The sequence below is a fragment of the Cucumis sativus genome, chromosome 4 (genome assembly GCF_000004075.3).
Source record: "Cucumis sativus cultivar 9930 chromosome 4, Cucumber_9930_V3, whole genome shotgun sequence".
NCBI lineage: Eukaryota > Viridiplantae > Streptophyta > Magnoliopsida > Cucurbitales > Cucurbitaceae > Cucumis > Cucumis sativus.
The window spans coordinates 2,863,465-2,879,195 of record NC_026658.2 but is presented as its reverse complement, the minus strand read 5'-3'; the positions used below and the strand labels follow the sequence as shown (position 1 = coordinate 2,879,195).

Sequence of the window (15,731 nt, the reverse complement as noted above, 5' to 3'; positions counted from 1 at the left end):
AAAATACAAGATTATATTAAACAAAAATTAATTGAAACATTTAAATATGTCAAATTATAAATTCAATTTATTTTTAATTTTTTTCTATTAAATATGTAAATATTTTACTATATTTTTAACCATTTTTTAAAAATAAATACATTTTAAACAATTATTTAAATAAAAATTCAATTTTTGAACATTTTGGTATCACTAAATACACTTTATTTTTTCCTTAAATTAATCTCTAAATTTTCCCAGCATTATTTATTTGAAAGTTGCAAATATAACAATTATATTTAAAATAATTGTCTATTAGGAATTGTAGACAGTACTGTATTTATAATTTTTTAAAAATATTACTGCATATTATAATTACCTTAAATTTATTTTGAATAGTAGAAAATGAAATTCAAGGTGGGCAGGAAGTGTGGAGTATATATATATTATTGTTTCAGATTTCAGAAAACAAATTTAAAAGACGAGTTGATTGCGAGTCATCAAATTTGTGGGTGAGAACGAGAAGAAAGGGAAAACAATGGAAGAACTAAGGAAACTAGAACAAGTACATACACTCATTACATTAATGGACTCCCGCGGAATCCCCATCACTTCTTCTTCTTCCTCCAATCGATTCATTGCCAATTTCCTTCTCCTTTTGGTACTTTCTCACTCAACTTCATCTCTGCTTTACGTTCTAAATTCCTCATCCAATTTGAACATTTCAATTCCTCCACTTCCCCTAGTAAAATGGTATGTTTCTTGATTGCAGCTTGATTTATTGGTGCTGATGAATCGTTGTTCTGATGTGAGTTTGTTTCATAATTGAATTGTATTTGTATGTTAGGTGCAACCATGTGGAGAGCTTGACTTTGACGATAAATTCGATTTGGTTTCTGAATACATGCCTGAAGGTGAGTGCAAGCTAAACCACTGATGACTTTGATTCATTTGACTCCTGCCCATCAACTTTTCTTTTGTTCTACAGTTTTCGGAAGAGTTTCTTGGCGATGTATCATTGCTGCTTGGCGATGATGAGGTACTATGTTCTTATGATTTTTTTTTTAAGTACAACAATTGGGGGTTGGGATTCAAACCTCCCACCTCTAGGATGGAATGTTATGTCAATTACAACTTAGCTAAGCTTGCTTTGATATCTATTCTTATGATCTAACTGAAATGTAGATGTAGATCAATAAAATAAGGAAAGTTGTGGAATGATTTTGTTTATTGGTATTTGTTGTAGGGTTATATATTGATGTTTAATCTTGGAGAGAGATTTTATTTGTTTGTTGCGGAGGTAGTGGCCCTACTATTGATTGGTTGCTATGGTTTAATTTGTTTTCAGACTATAGGGGAAAGGAGATGGAAAACACTTTGCAGCCTTATTGTGACAATAAGCTGGATCTTGGTTCTTCCCAGAACTATTGTGGGGAAATGGCTATGGTTGGCTTGGATGCAATGCAGCGTGCAAATTCTACACTTGAAGATTTTGTAAGTGCATGGTATAGACTTTTTATTTTTGTTTTGAATCTTTGATTGAATATTAAATATTTTGGGGACTTCCATTGGCAAATACCTCTGATGGCATATGGTCGTATCGGCAGCATATATGGTTCAGACCTGTGGATGGGCTGGGCTGGGTTGGTTCAGTCTCTTCCTTGCTGTCCCCTCTTTGTTTCCAAAGTAAGGGGTTTCAAATTAGCTGAGTGCAGGACTCTTTTGTAGCAATATTCCACTAGTAAATCAGTTGATGGAGAAAAGCTAAGGTTTTAGGGTTAGTGGGTCTAACTGAGGAACTTGGAGGTGCTCACCGAAGAATTCACTATTGCTGATTTTGTGACGAACTGCTGGTATTTCCTCTCCAACACATTGGAATCTCAGGTTTAGAAGTAAGAAGCAGACACTTTGATTTGGCTAGGGTGTCCGTGTTTGACACGTTTTAGACACTTGTACACTCTGATACTTGCTGGACATATATTGGACACTTGTTATTGCAGTGGATGTGCTAGTTACCACTTACTAGTTATACAAAGGCAATATAGGTCCAACATTGTCAGACATGTCTAGAACACTTAACTTCGAATAAATTTTGGGAACAAAATGCACCAAATTCATTTTTTAAGCATACAAATGCATCAACTTTTTAACTTTGTATTTCCTTATATTAAAATGGTATATATTTTTAACAATGTATATTTTGTAATGCTTTCCTAGACTTTTAAAAAATGAAGTGTCATGATGTTTGTGTCGTGTCCTATGTGTGTGTTGTATTCGTATCTATGCTTCTTAGTTTAGAAGGTGGTTACATGGAGTGAAAATTGAGGAGTGGTACAACATGTCAAAATTGAAGTTGGAATCGGTTGGATTTAAAAACATTGTCTTCAAAGTGGTTAGTTTGTTCAATTGAGGGACTTTCTTTTTATTGATTTTTTCCTCTTCTTCTGGTCTAAACTGGGAAGGTTTTATTTATTTATTTATTTACGTGCTGTTGTAAGTCATTGTTAGAATTAATGGGCTTGGCCCAAGGAAGGATTTACCCTAATTTCCTATCCCTTTTATCATAAGTCTTCCCTTTTGTATCTTTTGTTAATATGAGAAATTAATAAGAGAGCCAATTGTGGTTTTTCTTCCGGTACTTGGGTTTCCATGTAACTCAGTGTCTATTTTACTTTACCGCTTTTAACAGTCATATTACGGGCTTGTTAGATGTCTTATCACCTCTCCCCATTTTGTAATCTCGGTTCTTGTTTTAATTCAGGTCTCAAGGCATACAATTACTGTCATGATTTTCTTTTCGGATTTTAGGCCTTTTTCCTTTAAAATAATTCTTTTATGTCTAGAATCTTTTGGATTAGTAAACTTAGGCTATGACAATTCTGCCATATAACAAGCTGACATTATAATTCATTCTGCAGTTCAGATCTTATTTCATGTTTCACGGAATGGATGCAAACAAACCTCAATCTGTATTCAAATACTTTCCCATTCTGTCATTTACGGAAAGTTACATATATCAGGTTATGTCCTACTCTTTTCTTTAGTTGTCTTTGGTGGAAAATTAGATGTACAAAGGTTCAAGGATAATGTTGCAGTTAAGAAAAAAAAAAATTAAAGAGAAAGAGAGAGGGAGAAGAGAAAAAACTCTTCAATGATTAATACGAAGGTTGGAGGATGTTACATCAATTGTTTCTTATTAAGAAAAACACAAAGAAAGAAAGAAAGTAAGAAGAAATGAATTTGAATTTTGCTTTGGTCTCAATGTAAACAACTACAGGAATTAGTGGATGGAGAATATTTGAATATCTTTTGCTAAAATGAACTTTGACAGAATGAAGAAACTTCATCCGAGTGTGGTGTGAATATAAATACACGTTTCTTGAAGTAGTACATCTATATAGAGGAGATCATTGATCATTCGGTGTCAGTTTTGGGTTCAGCTAACTAGTTTTGAAGAGGTTCATTGTTTGGTGAAATGAACGAAAAAAGTACTGAAAGGAGAAGATTAAAAAGAAGAGAGGGAGAAGAAAAGAAGAAAAGGAGAAGAGAAGGAAGAAGAATAGAAGAAAGAAGAGATGAAGCTAGAAAGAGAAGAGAAGAAAGATAAGAGGAGCAAAAAGAAGAAAGAAAAGAAGAAAGAAAAGAAGAAGAAAGGAGAAGAAAATAAAGGTGGAGAAAGGAGAAGAAAATAAAGGTGGAGAAAGGAGACACGAGAATAGGAAGAAGTTATTCCTAAGGAGCCGCAGCAACACATTGCCACAAAACACACGTTTATTTATTTGTTTATATTTATTCTTCTTTTTAAAACAATTTTTTTGATGGGCTTTAGCAACTGGCCCAAATCAAGATGTATCATTAAGTCGACTTACTGAAGCTGGTTCGGTTGGTAAATCAGATGGCTCACCTTTTCTATTTTTGATGCTCATGCCCACTTGGCCACTTCTATAACCCAATCATGTCTTTACTATGATCTCAGTGACCTTGGGTTCTGTTTTGTTTGTGCATAATGAATTTATCTTCATGCTGCAGCTGGACACTTTGAATGAGAAGATAGTTTTGGGTGGATTTGCTTTTGGAGAATCTCAGGTGTTAATAGAATACTGGATAAGATGAAACATGGCAATTAAGCACTTGTGCATTTAGCTGACGAACTTTCATATGATTTTTCCACTGAGATTTAGGAAACAAATGAAAAGAGCACTAAGATTCTAAGTGCTATCAGATCTGATCCACTTCAACCACTTATTAATCTCCTTAAATCACATGGCTTATTGACAGACAGGTCTGATGATTTGCTCCAAACCATGTTCTTTTCCACTTGAGAAGTTGGGGACTTACTTTGAATGGCAATATTGACTTCTTTGTTTGTTCCAATGCCTAGATTGGTCCACGAACTGAGAAGTGGAGAGGAGTATTGGGCCTTGGAAAGGGACCTATGTGGTGCATTGGCGAGCAATGGAAGGTAGTTGTTGTAGTCTTAATTTATTTTTATTTATTTCTTGTTGGGACTCCTTGTGCTCATGCTGATCCCAACTATTTTGTTTAGGTCTCTATCGAGGATGTAATGCGGGCTATTCATCTGAAATCTTTTGATTATAGAGTGTTGAACCTTCTTTTGTATCAGTTGAGAGGAAAGAAGGTAATTCTTTCTTGTTTAATATTTCATTCTTTTAGCACAACAATAATAGGATAGGAGATCGAACTTTCCACTTCTAGGATAGAAGGTTATGTCAATTACAGCTTTGGCCATTTAATATTTCATTTTAGAAGCTTAATAATCTAACTTTTCATGAAGTACTTGCTAGAGATAATACATTACGATATGTACTAGTCCTACAGACAATATCTGGGGGCTTCCAGTGGTTGAATTATAAGCCTAATGGACTTACCTTCTTGTGTTCTTTAGTAATTTTGTCAATCTTCTGATTTAACTGTGTTTGTTACTATTTTTTCTTATATTAAGTTGTTAACTGATGTGTTAGCGTTGCAATTTGTTTTTGATCTGCTATCCACCTTACTTTGTTAGTTTGATTATGTCGTGCTGAAGTTTTTTTGAAGGTTAATGACTTGCACATGGAATTTCTATCAATCTCAGAATTGCTAGTTGAGATAGCTGACGATTTGTAAGTATTCTTCCCTCTCCTCCTGCTTCCAAGCACTCTGAACAATCACCCATTTTGAGTTCTGCTAATAGGCAATAGCTTTGCTTGACTCCTGAATTGATGTCTACTAATAATTAATTTGAATATCATTTGGCAAGCACAACACTGGTTTCCCTTGATGCTGGGTTGACTCACTGACTTTCTGTTAGGTTTGATTATGAGGTGAGTTTACCAATTCTCTAATATATTTTCTGACCCTTTTAGCTGCAAATAAAAGCTATGATCTTCATGTAGGATGATGTACTAGAGAATAATTTCAATATTCTGCGGATGTTTGTCCGGATGTATGGAGCTTCAGCTCCAACAGCGCTGGTGAGTGCTTGAGGTAGCTTTAATTTCATTTGATTTCTGAAGCAGCTCCAAATTACATAGAAGAGATTTGGTGTTAAGCTTAAAATTGGAAGATTAAATAAACACCAAGATCAAAGTTCAAAGATTAAATTTGTAACTGAACAAAACATAATCCTTTTCAACAGATTACTCATGGTAACCGGCATATATACAGCTTGTACCACGTCTTTGATTCTTAATACTAAGTTTGTGTGGTAACCATTTTCAGGCAAAATATGTGAGCGAGGCTGAGGAAAAGTATGACGAACTATTAAAAGCTTTGGATCCTCATTTATCCTCACTTTACCAAAGGAGATGTGAAGAGGCCACTAAAGAAGGTAACTGGTCCAACATTTTAAAGCACAAAATTCCTGAAATATGAAGACATATCAAATCATTTTGACATGTAATCAGGTGGTAAGGTGTCAGCACATCGGTTTGGATCGTGGAGTATCCCACCTCTGATACGAGATGAGGAGTCGTTTCGAGCATCTGTTATGTCAAATATTCAAACATGAAAGGTGATAGTAACCTCATAACCTCGTAACAAATGTTGATGAAATAGCCTTCCTAAATAGGGGATTGTTGGTTCTACTAATTTTTATGCATTGGTTTTTGAAATATATTTTAGTGGTAAGAAAGGGTGTATAATTATGAGTGATGTTCGTAATGCACCTACCTATTTTTATTCAAATAGGTCTACCACGTAGTTTACTCTTTTGTAACTTTAAGACATGAATTTCAGTTGCAAAAATTAATATAAATTTGAGCCCATTAACTACTTCTAACTACTAGTGTAATACCATGCTATACATTTTAATATTTTCTTATACTATTATTTTATTGAATTGAATATTTTTATATCAAAATAATGTTGTTTCGAAATATTTTACATAAATATAGTTGATTTTTACGTTTTTTTTAAATAAAAAAAAAGAAAAAGAAAAAAAAGAAGGAAGAATCTTGTTTTAAAAAATAAATAAAAAGAAAGGTCGAGTCTTAAAAAAACAGTGAAGAGAGATGGGCGCTCTCTTTCAACTTTTATTTAAAAGTTTTTCTTTTCTATCATTTAAATAAAACTTATTTAAACATTTATCTAAATTTTATTTTTTAATTATCATGTTTTAAAATATTTCTTTAAAAAAAACTTGATTTTAATATTTTAGAATTATTATTAATATTAGTACCGTAAAATTTATATCCTAATTTAAGACCAAAGTAAATTTTACTTAAATCACCTATCCATGTAATACGAGGGTGTCAAATTTAGATGATCTTGTTAAACAATCCAACAATCCTTCCGACTTTAAAACTAATATGTTTTTAAAAAAATTATCATTAAAATATTCTCCAAATTCTTCACTTTTACATTATCTCTCCCTCCTCTTCCGTATTTCTCATTAGAAAAACACTCACAAAATTATAGAAGAAAATAAAATTAAAATTCACAATTAAAATAACTGATTTTGCCTAATTAGTTGTCAAAATCCATTTTACCATAAGAGATGAGAGCTCTACCAAAGCTAGCTTCCTACGAAAAATCAACTATCAAGTAACATAAAAACTCTTCTAATAACAAAAGCCTACTTGTATTTCCATTTTCTCAATTCACTTAAGAGCTTGTGTACTTCGGAATTATGCTAAACCTTCAAATTTATATACATATATTTTATAGAATTTCAAAATATTTATAACCACTTTTATTTAATTTATTGCATTTAATTTTTGTAGTAAATTTAGAATAATGAAATTTCATAATAATTAGTTTTGCAATGATTGAATTTCATGGATGAGGGTATAGATGAAATTTTATAAAAGAAAATTAAAAGATAGATTTGTTTTCTATATATTAAATAAAATAAGGTTGGTTTCAAAATTGAAGTATAACGCAACCCATTTTCCGTCATCGTTAAATTAAAAAACTCGCGGCTGCAACCGAAGCATCCATTAATGGCGGACGCTGATGAACCTTCGTCGATCCCTAATTCTATTCCTTCAGATCCTTCAGACGCGAATCTCCAAAAGAAGCATGCTTCAGTCATCGAACGCCTAGCCAATCGCAATCAAACTCGCTTAGAGAATTCCATAACTCGCAGATCGGAATCCGATTCCTCTACCTCTTCCACTTCTTCCTTTCTCGACCGCTTTTCCGACTCCAAGCGCGCCATCGAGTCGGCACTCGCCCAATGCCGCCTCACACCGCCGGACCCCGCTCAACTCAGATCTCACCTCGATGGGATATCCACCTCAATCTCCGACCTCGAGAAGCTCGTTGCCGAATCCTCTTACTCTTTGCCCTCATACGAGGTACGAGCTTCACTCAAATCCATTTCGGAATTGAAACAAGCCCTCGATAATTTAAATTCTGAGTTGCTACCTAAAAAGAAATTCTCATTCAAAAACAAAGCCACGAAGAAAGACCAAAAATCAGAGTCGAAAGATCCAGGGCTTGAAAATGCTGATTCTATGTTAATGAACAAGCAACAGCAAGCGAGTTACAGCGCGCGGGATTCTCCAGGAATCAGAGACAAGGACGGAGAGATTCTGGTAAAGAATTTCAAGGGATCAGATGTTGGGGAATTCACTATCTCGGGTCTTAGTTCTTGTGAGGTCAAGTTGATCGGTAGTGTTAGGGCATTATTTATTCACAAACTAAGAAACTGCAAAGTTTACACAGGACCTGTAATGGGTTCAATTCTAATTGATGATGTTGAGGAATGTACCTTTGCAATGGCCTCCCATCAAATCCGGATTCACAACGCTAAGAAAAGCGATTTCTATCTCAGAGTCAGGAGTAGGCCGATCATTGAAGATAGTAGCAGCGTGCGATTCGCTCCCTATCGTGTGAGCTACGAAGGAATTGAAGAAGATCTCACAGATGCAACCCTTGGCGTGGAGACAGGGAATTGGGAAAATGTAGATGATTTTCGTTGGTTACGAGCCGTGCCGTCTCCGAACTGGTCGATTTTGCCGGAGGATGAGCGGATTGACACCATCAAAATCTCTCCCACAGAAGGTTAAGCCTTTGAAAGTTAAGTTTTTCATCTCTACTTTTGATGAATCCCAAGTTTTCTTTCAAGGTTTTGTTTGGTTAATAGAGCAGTAGGATGCATCATAGAGAATTTCAAGTAGTTGATTTTGCTGTGATTGTGTGTATACAAAACTGGGAATCCTAGTAAATTCTCTCCCTTTCAATTGGTTGATTTTTCAAAAAATATTTCCTGGGTTGGCTGTTTTTCTTGCTGCCTTCGAGTGAGTTGCTATAGCCACTTGATAACTTTGCCTGAAGGAATATGATTGTCATTTCTTTTCATACCATGAAGATTTAGACTACTATGATTTTGAATGAAACATTGTCTCAAAATTGAATATTAGTTCTGGAAACATGATTTGTAGGCTTTCTGCCCCTGTATGTATGCTTGTTGAATCTTGTAGCAGTCTCAAATTTTGATGTACTATGATGACTTGATGAGTAAAAAGTATTGGAGAGTTCTTCAATCAAAGGGGTGATCATAAGCACAACTGATATATGTCTCAAGAGTTTTCATCTAATGAATGCTATGCTTATGGAAGGTTTGGAAATTGCATGGAACAAATGAACACCAAGTACCTTATATGTAAGTTACGAACATGAAGTTCGAGAAGAAAGATATAAGCTATAAAGAAGAAGAAACATTCTTGAAAGTGTTGTCATTTCGTTCTCCTCAAAGATGTCAGAAGATCATACATAGATTATGGATATAGGAAATGATACCAACCAACCAACTCAAAGTTTTCCAAAGAGAACCAAAACCGATATGCAGAAGGACAATGCACGTTTTAGTGGCAAGAAATAGTCTCCATTCCTTTAGATTTATGATCCCCAACAACTCATGCCAAAGCTTTCGTGATCGCATTCCAAATTTGAGCCAAAAGCTTTTGGTGCATCCCTCAAATATTGTATAAAGCAACATATTCATTTGTCTGCTTGTTCGTTTGCTAACAAGTATCCGTCGATATTACCTCCTGCCTAAAAAAATTAAGAGGAAACGAATGCCTCCGAGGAGATCATGGTTTGACTCGTTGTCATCGATTATACCCCATAATATTTATATTAAAACAACAACAAACTAAAAAGCATGGTTAGAGTGACATCTTCTCATTCTTTTTCTTTCAAGAAAAAGATTTCCTAATCGTCCTTACAAGTTCAATTCATTTTTATCGATTAAAAAGTGCAAAATTACAATAGATGATTAAAATTGGAGTGCAATCTTTGAAATATTTCAACAAGTTTTTCTTGAGTTGAACAAGTGTTTCCTATTATTATTATTTCAAAACTTTGTACTTGTTATATTGTTGTGATATTGTTGTTAGTCTTCGTAAATGTTTCAAAACTCATAGGAAATAAACATTTGTTAGAATGACTATGATGAAAATTGAAACTTGTTAGATGAAAATTAGGAGCATTAGAACATCGAGAAGGTGTTTGTGTGCCAACTTAATTTTGTTCCACAACAATAGTTTCGAGTCTTAACTTTTTTTTTAACAAAATAACAAATTGGGGTGTTTTATTGGAAACAAATTAATGACAAAATTTAGGAATTTTTCCTCTCTCTTTCCCTTTCCTTTCCTTTTATTTAATATAATTATCCTTACGTAATTTATGAAAATAATATACTCCTATGAACTTAAAACTTAAATTAAGAAATTTACTCATGAACTCAATCAACAAACCAAACCAATCAAAATGCAACCAACAATAAAATATATAGACAATGATACAAAAGAGGAAACATGCATGTGAAGAAGTGACAAAAACAATCTACATTACAAAACCAAATAATTTTTAATGCAATAATTTTCATTTATTAGCTCAAAAAGAGTATCCAAACACATTTAAGATCAACTTAAAAGAAGAAGAAAAAAACAACTTAACCAAAATAGAAATGCAGTTGATATTGTGGAAAATTAGATAAAAATGGGCATCCACAATTTAGATCAACAAAAAACAAACACATTTTTGTTTCCAAGTAGGAAGCCACCATTTTCTTCCATTAAAATTTTGAAAAAGTAAAATAAAATAAAATAGAACATCTAAGCTAAGTATACTTCTTTTACATGAACTTAAATTTTTAAGTTGATCTTGAAGAAAGTGGGAAGAAAAAATAAAAACATAAGAGAGAAAAAGAAAAAGTAGAATATGGGAAGGTCTCCATCATCTTCTTCTTCTTCTTGTGATGACATTGGCCTTAAAAGAGGTCCATCGACTCTTGAAATGGATGATGAACTTAGTTTCTTTTATTACAAAACATGACCATATGACACAACGGTGAACTATGGCCAATTTTAGATTACACGTAATAACAAATAGTATAATCATAGATTATAAATCGAAGTTTATCAATATCTATAATCGTAAAATAAAAATTTTTACTATATTTATAAATATTTTCGACCGTTTTATCTTCTATTATATATTCGGTTATATATATGTAGGTATGTTTACATTTTTTAAAAAATGGGGTAAATTAGCAAAATATACATATTGGGTTCTCAAGAATTGGGTATAATGTCTGATTTCAGGCCATTAGGAAGCTCTCTTCTCCATCATTTTTCTTAAAATTGCATATGATCGCCGGAAAGCACAAAACACCACCAGTCCGTCATCTTTTCGGTGACCGGAAATGCATAATTCCTTGGCTGCTATATTTTCTTCGTCTTCGTCGGCTAATAAATGCGGTGGAATTATGTCGTCGTTCTCCATTTGATGAGTATTTGTTTTCCATTCTTCAGCATCCATAGCCCACTCATTGGAATCAATCCCCGCCATTGCCAAAGCTTCTAAAGAAACCCTCATGGTTAATAAGAAATCAGAGAGGTTTGATAATTTGGGAATAATATTGAGAGATTAAATGGGCTAATTTCTTGAATGTGATGAATGATAATATACAAACATATATATATATATATAAATGAGATTTGAAGAGCTAGAGGTGATGTGTGGGTTTTTGTGAAGAAGGTTGAATAATTAAGCTCACGAGTTTCATAAGAATCAAAATATTGGAAAAAGTTTATTCAAATTTGAGAACAGATTAGGGTTTGAATGGTCTTGGCTTGGTAAATAATTAAAATGGTGGTTTTCTCGTGAGCAAATGATGCAATTTGGCTATAAGCTTCGGTACGCCAATCTTGAAAATTAAACTTACTAAGTGGTTAGCTCGAAGTGACGACATGGAGGATCATTGAGGGATGGTTACATGCACAACACATTGTTAGGGTTATTCGAGCTGAGGGTTGGATAGAGAAATTGTTCAATGAGACAGCCAAAGGCATGGCTTCTAATCTTTCATTATCGTAGGATGTATAGGTGTGTGTTAGAACTATCTCCAATAATCTATATCCATAATTTTTATGCACCTTTTCAAATAATACCAATCATAATGCACCAAATCTTAGATATAGTTTTTTTTAGATTTATAGAAGTTATCTACTAAATGATAGAGTCCGTTACATATGGATTTTGCTATATTGTTTGTAATTTATTAGAAATGTTATACAATGTACTTAATTATTAACTCAAAAGGTTTACTGTTTTAGTTTTTATATATATGTGTGTGATCAAAGTTATAACTATCGTGTTCTTGAAAGCAGGATTGTTATTTCTTTTATTTCAAGGAGACAGACGGAGTGTACATATCGTCTTTACTTTACGTAGAGAAGAAACATACGTGAACTAAAAAGATGGATTATTCATTTGTTTTGTGACAAAGAACGCTTTGATTTGGATTTAATTAACGAGATCGACATGATCGGATAATTTTTTTTCTATTTGAAAAATATCCAAAGTTACGATGCTTCTACAAACATACTATCCTTGCACGGTTATTATGAATATTCATCACATTGTAGTAGGTCTAACTTATAAAATAGCTTTTCTCGATATTTTAAAGAGGATATTATTTTTCAACAAAATATATTGTTCACATATATAATAATTTAGAAACAACCTAGGGTTAAGTTTTACTGATTTCTTATGAAATAATATCATTCGTCGTTATAACTTGATTTTTCAAATGATCACTCGACTTAAAACTTACTCTCGTCTAAAAATTAAACGTATTTAAAAGTGAAGGGTATGATGATATAGGATCTAGTGCATATTATCATTGCTAGTAAGTTGATACTAACTCTAAAACATTTTTATATTATTTTGGTTAAAATGTTATATTTTTATCTGGGTTAACTACAATTAATTTATTATCTAAGTTTAAACTTTCATAATTAATATCCTTAATGAACACTTACGATGATATAAAAAAGAAAACTCAAGTATTTCAACGAATCTTTTCTTATCATTCTTTAACAAATAAGTATAACTCAATTAGCATAAAACATCTTCACGTAAAATGGTCGTAATTCAATTCTCTACAGCAGATGAAAACGAAAGCTTTCTTTCTTCCTATATTACCATAATGTATTCTGAAAGAATGTAAATAAAAAAAAACATATATATCAACTTTTTCTTGCAAAATATATCCACCAAATTTGTTACATCTTGGATCTTTGTGCACTAATTATCTTCATGGTCATCACCATCAAAAACCCTAAAATAGTTCTGACTATTATTCTCACTGAACTCATCCCATTAGAAGCCCTTTTCTCTATGACTTTGCTTAGACTACAAAAAATCCCCAAAATGCCATGGCCATGGCCACCATCAGCTTTGCAATCTCTCCCACGCCATCCCTCGAATGACCCATCAACGGGAAAGCAATAGTTACTAATAGTACTCGTCGTTACATGTTCATCACCATCCTCGTCATCTTCTTCATCGGCTAATAAATGTGGTGGAACAACGTCGATCTCGTTTCTTTCCCATTCTTCAGCGTCCATAGCCCACTCATTGGAATCAATCCCAGCCATTGCCAAAGCTTCCAAGGAAACCGACATGGAAAACCTATAGTACAGAAGTGTGTACTAATTTGCTTTACAAAGATATAGATATATGGATATATGTTTTATGGGAATTTTTGTAGAGAGCTGAGGTTAATAAAGTTGATTTGGGGTTTGATGAAGAATTGGAAAGTGATGATTTTGGGATATTTATAGATAGACTTTGAAGGGCAGATGATGAATAAGGACTCACGGGCTCCATAAGAATCAAACATTGAAAAAGGTTGTTCAAAATTGGGAACTCATTTAGGGTTTTGAAGGGTAAGTTATAATTTAAGGGTGTGATGTTCACGTGTGAGCTAGTGATCTCTTTTCTTCCTTTTTTTAATTACTTATTTTTTATGACGACGGTCATTACGTCCTAGTGGTGGAACGTTTGAAGTTAATACTTTTTGTACTTTATTTAGTACAATAACTATGAGGTGGTGGATTAAACCTCCGTCCTCTCATAGGTCCTGTCAATACCACTAAATCAAACTCACTTTTTGGTGGATTACTTCTTGTATTGTCCATTAATTTTAAGATAGAACTCTAATCTATTTTTCTTAATATAAGGTATTGGTTATTCTAATGAAGGCAATGTGAAAATTCGGTCATGATGAAAAACTAAAAAGGTACGTTATCTTAAAGAAACATGATGAATATCTCAAATTGAAAAAAGTGTGGATGTTACAATTATATAGTATATGAGGTAATTCTTCTATTAATTGTCGATTAATTTTAAGATAAATACTAATTTAGTTTCTCGAGGTCAATGGTGTATAGGTATGCCCATTTAGGTTGAACCAAGGGGAGTGGATAACTTGATTTGCTACATCTTATATTGATAGCCTTTTAGGTTTAAAGCTATTATATGTCATTTAAAATTAACTTTGATGAAATGAAAATAGTATTTAAAAGGTGTGAAATTAAATATTAAATTAATTTTAATTGATTCAAAACACATCTCAAAGTAATTTTGAATATGAAAAAAGTGATTAAATAAAAATCACTCCCAAACATGGGATACACCGATGATTTTTATCAAGCCAAATGATATCAAGGTCGAGACCATAGTGTTTATCTACATGGGTGCAACTCAACTAGTTAAAGTATGCATCATCACCAATCAAGATTATAGTTGTAAATATAATAATTAAATTTAAATTATTAGCATATATATCAACATTTAAAAACTTTTTACAAATATAACAAAATCTGTCATCGTCTATTAATGATAGAAGTTTGTCACCAATAAGATAGACCATATAACAACTTATCAATAACATAAATCTATGATCGATAGATTACTGTATATATATTTATAATTTTTTTAAAAAATATTATTATATATACAACTACCTATCACAATTACCTTAGTAAACAAATCTCAAACTATAATTTATTTGAAATTTAGAGACTGACTAAATAAAGTCAAGGTGGTAGGTTGAATATATATATATATATATATATATATAAATGGAGTTAAAGTTTTGCATTTAATTAATTAGTAACTATCCATCCATAAAAATATGTATGTGATTAATTTGACCATAGGTTGAAAGAGAGAAAACTAAAAGATATTTCGTCATGCATGCAATCATATACATGAAATCATCCAAATAATTTGCTTCTTTTGTGCAAATAAATACCAACTTTATGGACACAAAAAACATTCAATATCTCATGTGAACTTTGCGCCTTTTTTACCTTTCAAATACACAAAAAAATCTTCCTTATTTTTTGGAAGAATAACTTTAATGTATTATTTCCTTATATATATATAGATATGTATGTTCACATTCTGAATTTTACTTTTATATATGTATTGTTGTTTGACACGCATGAGTCCATGACCAAAACAACGAATCATGATCAAAGGAATGTTATGTTCTCTTGTACTATCTGATTTTTTTTTTCCTTCTTCTGTCTTTGATTATCTGATAATGTTGCTAACTTAATTATGGTTGTTCGTATATTGGTTCATTTAGAATTTTTTTTTCAAAAAGATATTCCATAATGTTTTGGTTAGATGTTAGAGTTAATATGTTTTAAAATATAGTAAAATGAAACGAAATATTTACAAAATATAACAAAACTTCGTATTTTATATATGATAGGCACATTGATAGACATCAATAAAGTTTATTAATATATGCATTTACGGTGCCTATTATTGATATATTATAGATTTTTGGTTATATTTTGTAAATACGTTAGCTTCAAATAATTTAAAAAAAAATGTAGATTTTTAAAGTTAAAAGGTATTATCAAAGCTAAGTGGGGAGGTTTTGTTATGTTTTTTATTAAAAGTTTAAGGACTAAAATTGTTAGTAATAATAATTTAAA

The 15,731-nt window shown here is 32.2% G+C and overlaps 2 protein-coding genes across 5 annotated transcripts; both read left to right on the top strand.

Annotated features, from left to right (window-relative positions):
- The first annotated feature begins 1,328 nt into the window (after positions 1-1,328).
- Positions 1,329-6,259, top strand: LOC116403542. Of its 4 annotated transcripts, XM_031884764.1 has the most exons (11): positions 1,329-1,473; positions 2,898-2,999; positions 4,009-4,065; positions 4,161-4,261; positions 4,361-4,441; positions 4,526-4,618; positions 5,038-5,102; positions 5,291-5,303; positions 5,376-5,453; positions 5,701-5,809; positions 5,886-6,259. In XM_031884764.1, the coding sequence occupies exons 5-11, from the start codon at positions 4,415-4,417 to the stop codon at positions 5,987-5,989; spliced, it is 489 nt and encodes a 162-aa protein (XP_031740624.1). In that variant the 5' UTR covers positions 1,329-1,473; positions 2,898-2,999; positions 4,009-4,065; positions 4,161-4,261; positions 4,361-4,414; the 3' UTR covers positions 5,990-6,259. The 4 variants fall into 4 exon arrangements, with proteins under 4 accessions (XP_031740624.1, XP_031740625.1, XP_031740623.1 ...); XM_031884765.1 differs by having other exon boundaries at positions 2,903-2,999; positions 4,009-4,261; XM_031884763.1 differs by having other exon boundaries at positions 4,009-4,261.
- A 1,082-nt stretch (positions 6,260-7,341) lies between these two features.
- On the top strand, positions 7,342-9,516 carry LOC101219827 (tubulin-folding cofactor C). The gene has a single exon (XM_004146830.3). The coding sequence runs from the start codon at positions 7,422-7,424 to the stop codon at positions 8,490-8,492; it is 1,071 nt and encodes a 356-aa protein (XP_004146878.1). The 5' UTR covers positions 7,342-7,421; the 3' UTR covers positions 8,493-9,516.
- The last annotated feature ends 6,215 nt before the right edge of the window (positions 9,517-15,731 follow it).

Coding starts and splice junctions, on each gene's coding strand:
- LOC101219827 (XM_004146830.3), top strand. CDS start 7,422: ATGGCGGACGCTGATGAACCTTCGTCGATCCCTAATTCTATTCCTTCA.
- LOC116403542 (XM_031884765.1), top strand. CDS start 4,415: ATGTGGTGCATTGGCGAGCAATGGAAG. Junction 4,442..4,525: donor GCATTGGCGAGCAATGGAAG/GTAGTTGTTGTA, acceptor TATTTTGTTTAG/GTCTCTATCGAGGATGTAAT. Junction 4,619..5,037: donor ATCAGTTGAGAGGAAAGAAG/GTAATTCTTTCT, acceptor GTTTTTTTGAAG/GTTAATGACTTGCACATGGA.